The 7,516-nt window shown below is 55.2% G+C and overlaps 1 protein-coding gene across 1 annotated transcript; it reads left to right on the top strand.

Moving 5' to 3' along the window:
- Positions 1-359: 359 nt before the first annotated feature.
- Positions 360-6,734, top strand: LOC119099679 (uncharacterized). Its single transcript, XM_037222744.1, has 3 exons — positions 360-409; positions 2,457-2,769; positions 5,893-6,734. The coding sequence occupies exons 1-3, from the start codon at positions 392-394 to the stop codon at positions 6,225-6,227; spliced, it is 666 nt and encodes a 221-aa protein (XP_037078639.1). The 5' UTR covers positions 360-391; the 3' UTR covers positions 6,228-6,734.
- Positions 6,735-7,516: the final 782 nt, after the last annotated feature.

Genomic DNA, 7,516 nt, shown 5'->3' with positions numbered 1-7,516 from the left:
CTGCAAACGTTGCCGTATGCACCTGTGCTTTCTGAATATTTCCCACACCACGCTGTGCCTGACCCTCTTCCAGCTGGCAAAACTGAGGTGTGTCAGCCGTCGACGCAGCCTCCGTTCCAGAAGGATCTGTCCGACCGCAGTCGGCGTCCGTCGGAAGGATTCCGCGCCTGACGCGCCTTCTTTGAGCGGTGCCCCCTGATGACGCATGCCAGATCTGCGGGCCGGCCGATATCTCTGGACGGGTGATATCCGCCTGCCGCGCGCGGCACGCCGGCCGTTTGGCCGGTCGTGCCGCATGTCAGAGACTGTACCGCCGTATAAAACGGTGCTGGACGCTCCATCTGCCACAAAGTCGTTAGACACCGACGTACCGCACTCCCTCACAGACAACATGGAGCTTAAGGTTTTGGTGAGTACCCCAACGCACAGTGATGTGCTTGACAACATAATTAAAGCCTTTGGTTCAACTCTAATATGACCTAAATTTCACCAGGTCATTTTTTCTGCCGAGCAGCGCACAATATTCTATCGTGGTCATTTTCAAGCCAGGGACAGACGTCCAAGATCTTGCTAGATCTTGTAAACAGAATGTTTAACTTTCACATCTATACTAACTGATAATGCATTGAGTGGCGATACGAAGTCCTGATTCAGATGCCTGTTTGTGTAGAGTGTATAAACGCATGTGTGACTATACGTTATGTTAGTTTTTTTTTTGGGGGGGGGGGGGTTGTTGTATGCCTCATTGCGATTTCTATCACCTGTATTCTCTTCATTTCAATTGTCACGCTATTTGGCACGGCTCACATCCTTTGCAACATTCATTGTTCGTCGCAGTTCGCACTCGATGCAACACGCCTCACCAGTCGTTTAGTTCTACTTCAATTATAAATATCACTTCTCTCGTCAAAATATTGCAATCCTTTTTGTATCTCCAGCCGCAGCCTTTTCCAGGCTTTCTCGGCAGAGGGACGCACGCATACGCAGGCAGTTCTGAGCATCATATTTTCATAATGACAGTTCACAAGCGCACAAAATGCGCCGGACGTGTGTCGATCTTATATCCTACACTATACGCTCGCTCGATTATGTTATTTCCAAACAAGCTTGTATCTGTGTACCTCAATTTTCAATAAGTTGAAAAAGCAAACGCAGAGCCATGCTCCAGTGAACATAGCACTCAACTTTCCAGAGACTTAACATCAATGCAGATTAAATGCGATGCGCTTTAAAACAAATGGTTGTTTGTGTTTTTGGAAGGGCATATTGGCACTGGTTCAGTAAACCTTGTCGTAGAAGTAAGGATGAGTCAAGTGGTGGAAAAACGTCGCGCGCGCACTTTTCTTGGCCATGACAAAGCACGAAATACAATGCCGCGTAAAAAAAGCACCGGCCCGCACCCAAGTGCAAAAGCAGTTACAGGTTTGAGATTAAGCAAAACCATCCGAAAAAAACAGCACCGAATAAATCAGAAACGTCTCCTTTCTACGGCCTCGGGTCCCCCGAGCGTCATTGCCACCATGCACTGCGGTACATCACATTGAGCTCTCCTCTTTCTGAGCCGACAAAGGACCACTCACCGGCGGCAAACGGTATCATCCAGCGGCTCAGCGCCGGAGATACCGACCACAATGATGTGGCATGTCTTCGGCACGACAAAGCAGAGCTGCAGCTGCGGCCCTCTGCCAACCGGCACGTGTCGCCGGCCATGAGACGACACGCTATCAGACCGGACATCTGAGGCCTCCCAGGCCGCGGGAATTGAAGCGGGGTGGCGCTTTAAGCTCGTGGTAATTGGGATGCCGCTGCACCGACGCGTGGTAATCTGTCACAGCCCGCTAACGAGGGCCGCAGCGGGCGATGTGCTCCAAGGTCGTACGTGTAATCTCATGACCAGTCCCTACAATCGTGGCGGGTGTATGATCTGTGTTAGTGCTGTACGTTCCAAGTTTGTTTATGGGAACAATTTTGCATTAGCGCGCGCTTGAAATGGCATGGCTTTTCCCAGGCCCTGCACTTGGCACAACATCATTCATCCGTCAGTCTGATCCATTAGTTTTTCGTATGGAATACGATGCACCGGTGACTCAGGTCTATCTTGTCTTTCACCGAAATATCACTTTTGCGATCAGAAGGGAAGAAGGACACCGCACCACTAAAGGCTCCATTCCTATTCTATTCAACCTGCCGGCCGTTGTTTCTGCCTTCTGTCACTCCAGTGCGGAGAGTGGGGGAAACAATGCCGTGAGATACTGATAAAGTGGGAGCAGCAGTTCGTCGTGAATCTACGACATTACAAAGAAGTGCGGGAAATGTATGTGCGTTGTCACAACCGCTCGGAGCAAGCATCAACTCCTAAATGCCATTTCTTAATTACCTTTGTTCTCAAATTTTGCTGCTAAATTCATCGACACATGAGTCCTTGTAAACTCTGACGCTGTCCCTCCTGCCGGCAGGTGCTGGTGTCGGCCATGGGCCTGGCGTGCGCGGCCACCATCCAGGACCCGTACATCCACGACTCGGTCGAGGACCAGATCGCCATGGAGTCGGGCGCGCGCCGCTCGGTGGTGGCGCCGCCGCCCCACCTTGTGGAAGGGGACGCCGACTCGGAGGAGGAGGCTGACACCGTCCCCGCCGACGACGCCGCTGCTGATGCGCCCGCTGCCGACGACGACGAGGCCCCGAGCACCCCCGAGGAGGAGGAGGAGGAAGCAGAGACCGGAAAGCCGTCGGCCGTCCCAGACGACTCGTTTGCCATCCTGCTGAACGGTGAGGCTCGGAGCTTTGCACGTGTGGTGGTGGTCGGGATCTTTAGCCTGAAGTAGAGCGCATGCTCCAGCTTGCTCGAAGGGGCGGTTCTGCTTTTGCCGTGACCAAGGTGAGATCGAACAGCATCAGATCAGATCAAAGATCGATTGATGCTCGAAGTTTTGTGGTATTTCATGGGCCGTGGGCTACACTCACGACACATTTTCACACGAGCATCAGCATGAGAAGGTCATGCATCCGTTCGTTCGGTACCAGTAACCCAAATAAGTCCCAGTTCCTCAGCCGACGTAACGGGCCCGTGATGGGCGCGTGACAGCAGCGGCGCTTATCTGTCCCGAACCCCGTCATCGCCCGATGATCTCTCCAGTGGCGGCCCAGCGGTGGGCACGCCATATCCTCGAGATACCGGTCTGCGAAGTCGATCTCGATCGCGTGGGAGGACGGATCCCCATTCGGGAGGAAGGATCTCCATCCGGGAGGAAGGACGAGATGGGCTGCCGTCGGCACTCGCCGGCACAGCGCACACTCCAACCCGTCGGACAATCAACGCCTCAGACCTGTCTTCGTCACAAAGTGCACGGCCTGCCCACCTTGACCCATATAACGGTCCGAGAGCGTCGGGCCGCTCCTCATCACGACGTGATGCCTCGTGACGACCGCCGTGACCCGTCCGGCACTCCCCGCTACGGCGGTCACGTCCCGCCCCGCCGGCGGCACCCGGGTCGTGACGCACGTGGCGGCCGTGCCGTCGGGCGTCCCCGGGGCTGTCACTAGTATCATCTACACGACCGGCACTCCTTGCCTTCTGTCAGCCAAAGCGGAGTTTCCCAGTATGGTGCCCCCGAGCGGCGTCACTCGTCACGCCTCTACCTGCCAGACACGATCGCAGGTCATGCGAGGAGCCAAGCGTTGCGGTTAAGCTGGCGCGGAGCTGGCAGAGTACGGAGAGGGGACGTTAGAGGACACATTCCATGACGTGCTTAACGGCTTATGACCTGAATTCTGCTGACTCTGCTACGTTATTGCAGAATCTGCGACTGCATGGGGAAGGCTCGTCAGCCAACGTGATATCGGATTAGGATGGGACGCATGACAAAACATTACTTATCAGTGCTGGACACATTGGCGTTGCTAGCAGTCACGATCTTCCGTACATCGTGTGGACAAGAGAGGCCTCCGTGTCCTGCAGAACCCATGGCTGGACCATGACAGCGCATCTATCTGATCCCCTTAACGGAGTTCCACGTCGCGAGGCTGTCCACCCACGGTCCTGCACCATCACGTGCTAACCCTACCCCATCCCGGCCATCCCCGGGCGCAAAGGTCATGAGTGGGGTCCCCGACCTCCGCCGGACAACCTGCTCCGGTCCGGCCGGTACCGGTCAGTGCTGCGCGGTGCGGTGGAGTCCATCGTTTACCACGTCTGACAGCATCAGCGCTGGAGAGGGTCACCTCGGCAACAGCGACCGCAGGCCGCCGCCGCCTCATCCGCGATCATTCGCCAGGCATGTCCGGCTCGGTCCGGTCCGGTTCGGTCTGGTCCGGTCCAGTCCGGTCCGGTGTCCCGCGTCCGTCAGGGCGGTGTGACCTGGTCTCACGCGCCGGTGGTCTGATCCCCCCGGCTCACACAGCGGCGTGGTCTGATCCGCCTGCGTGCAGGATCAGCCGGCACGCGCCGCCGACTCCATCAGTCGCGTGGTCAGCTAATGCTGGAATGTTGCAGGAGGCGACCGTTCCCGCTGCATGGAATTTCCCAGTTTAAAAATGAGGCCGCACTATGCTTCTGAGCTTTGCGTGACGCGCAATTAAATTAAGTGTGTACACTAAAACAGTGCACACACTGTTATCGCATCGATTTGCTAAAGAGAACGAAACATGTTCAAACAGAGAATGCCTATTCAAAATACGCTTTCACTTATAAATCTCTTCGTTGACTTGGCCATCAACTCTTTCTTTTCTTTTCCTTTCTTCCTAGAGTAACAGCCGTCTTCCTCCCCTTCCCACTCTCCCCCTCCCCGTCTTGCTTGGCTTCCGGTCTCGTCTGTGTTCTCCGGCTGACCCTGGGCCAGGGCGGCGCCGGTGCGGGCCGCGCCGCGCTGACCCCGCCTCCCCGCTGCACCGGCGGCCGAACCGTCTGGGTCAGCGTGACTGGCGGACCGGCTGGCCGGGCGCGGCGGAAGTCTGAGGCGGGTGGCCGGCGAGCACCATGGGTGCAGCACCCCCGCCTCCGCCTCGGGCAGACCCGTGGAGGGCAGGGGCACAGACCGAGACGAGGACGGCCGGGACGGCAGCTGTTGCCGGGCCCGTCCGCGTCACTCGATGAAGAGATAGGATTTTGGCGTGGCCATGGAGTTTTCCTTTGCACGGCAGGAGTGGGAGGTGTGCTGTCCGTGCTGCAATAGCTAATAATCACCGGTCCGGATCTTGAACTTAACGATATTTTTCTGATGACATCACTGGTCAAATTGCCGTGGTAAAATATGTCGAGGCTTAAGCTTGTGGAACATGATATCTGACGCCTGCAAATCGCTTTTCCATTAAAAACGCGGTCTCTTTTCTGAGATATGATGTGCTCCCCTGCTGCACGTGAGGCTAGCATATCAAGGACACCTGCTTTTATTCAATCATGCACTTTTCACTTTTAAAAAAATCGCTGACAGTTAAGCACAACATTTTAACGAAGCGAATAATTTGCTGGTGCCCACGTTGTTTGAGAACAAGCTTTCGCACACGCATTAATTATAGAGATGTGAGAGAGGTCAGAACAGCATTACTCACCATTTCTGAAAGTAACTTTATTCCCGCGTCTCGCGACCCAAAAGAAGAGGTTGGACCAGTACCTTTGCCAGTTAATGGCCTGTGCCAGTGACTCATTTCCTGGTTGCCTGCTGCAGACCTTCTCGTTTTTATTTGTTTTTTGCACGAACTAGGACGCAGCTCCTCGCAGCATTTCCTGACGTGTGACCTAATTACTGACCCCACGAGGGTTACCGTGCGGAATTCTCCATGACGAGCGATTTAGGCGTCAGGCTTACAGAGCGACGCCCGCCCTATCCCTATGCCCACTTAACAGAGCGATGCTCTCCTCCATCGCCGTAGCCTGACCATCCACTTCGGTTTCAGACGAGCCCGAGCGCCCGCAGCCCGCTCAGTACGGCCAGACCTTCGGCGGCTTCGCCCTGACCCAGCCGGCGCGACCCAGCTTCCAGCGGCCGCAGGCGTCGCTGCTCTCGCTGCTCTCGCGCATGCAGTACCCGTCGCTGGGCGCCTACGGCTCCCCCGTCGTCGTGCTGCAGCCCATCTTCGTGGCGGTGCCGATGGAGCCGCACGCCGCCGACGGCGAGAAACCGGCCGGCGGCCAGAGCCAGGAGCCGCCGCTGTTCCGTCGCCAGCCGGTCCGGCGCCAGCCGAACGTCAACCTCATGGATCTCATCCAGCGGGGCTACTTCGCGTACTGAGCGGCGGCCGCGGCCCGCCGCACCCTCGCCGTTAACTTATTGAGCGTCGGCCTTGCCGGCCCGTCCGCTGGCGGCGGTCGGGCGCGCCCGATCTCTGGCCAGATGACGGCCGGTTTACTGCCGGCGTCGCATACCGTACCTGGCTCTGGCTGGTGCGGACCCGCAGCGCTGCAGCTGCGACCGGCCGCCTAATCCGGCGTCCAGGACTCGTCATGGGGTCAGCTCGCACCGCGCGCTCCGGCCCGGCCGAGCCGAACTGAGCGCTCGCCGCAGTCGGCGGCTGGCATTAATGTGTGTGGTGGAGTGTGTGCGCGAGTGGTGATGAGCTGGAGATAATTTATTCACTTTGAAGCTACCAAAGAGGAAAATGACTTGCTAGTGGGCTGTGTTTCGACCAGCCAACTAGCTCAATTGGTCATCCAAGAGCAATGACGAGTTGTCTTTGTTCGTCGCCGGATTTGAGTTCCAGTGTGAAGTGTTTTGAAATAAACTGATTTGATCAGCTAATTGCCATGTTTGTCTTTTGGAGTAAGATAGCAAACAACTCAACCTAAAAGAGTGGGTCCTTGAACGGTGACCTTGGACAGCATACAATTGACAAAAGATGGATACATCTTATGCCACAGCCTTCAGGTGAAGAAGGTTTATACATCAAAAGCGCATATGCCAGAGGTACAAATACGCCGCGCCCACGCAAAAGGCACATATGTCTGTCGCACAGCCTGAAAGCAGATGCGCTACTTCAACGCTGACATTAACAAATTATCCTGACAGTGGGGTTTGATTTGAATCATAGCCGAAGTCTCCGCTGGAGAATGCGATGCCTCACACAGCCGTACCAAACGTTCGTTGATCCTGTGTTAACTCCGGCACCGTATAGTACTGTTCGTAACGGAATGTGCGCTTGACGCTCACATCAGCCCATTACACAAACAATTATTAAAGGAAGGGATCAGGCTCTCGATTCACAGCGAAGCTAGTAATTATCTTTTGCCGATGCATTGGCGTTTTCTTATTTCGTCACTTCTACAGCGCACCGTGCGTTTCAGAGCGTTTTTTTGTTATGCTGTCATAATGTTGACGAGAACACAATTTTCAGCCAAAACTTGTATTTTATGGAAAATATTTGAATATCTCATTCTGTAATACTTTTATGTTGCACGGTTTTCAACACTCGGATCCTAGTTGGCACCAGACCTTTATAGCGTGAGGTAATCAGCCGGTACCGCAGTTGGTGCGATGCCGGCTGGGCACTGCGCGGAATGGATCATGAGAGTTCCTAATCCATA

Source organism: Pollicipes pollicipes, unplaced genomic scaffold (genome assembly GCF_011947565.3).
Source record: "Pollicipes pollicipes isolate AB1234 unplaced genomic scaffold, Ppol_2.1 Scaffold_4881;HRSCAF=5763_pilon_pilon_pilon, whole genome shotgun sequence".
Classification (NCBI taxonomy): domain Eukaryota; kingdom Metazoa; phylum Arthropoda; class Thecostraca; order Pollicipedomorpha; family Pollicipedidae; genus Pollicipes; species Pollicipes pollicipes.
This window is presented reverse-complemented; position numbering and strand designations above follow the sequence as displayed.

Excerpts from the sequence above, each read along its gene's own strand:
- LOC119099679 (XM_037222744.1), top strand. Across the intron at positions 2,770-5,892 it reads GTTTGCCATCCTGCTGAACG|ACGAGCCCGAGCGCCCGCAG; the intron begins GTGAGGCTCGGA and ends CTTCGGTTTCAG.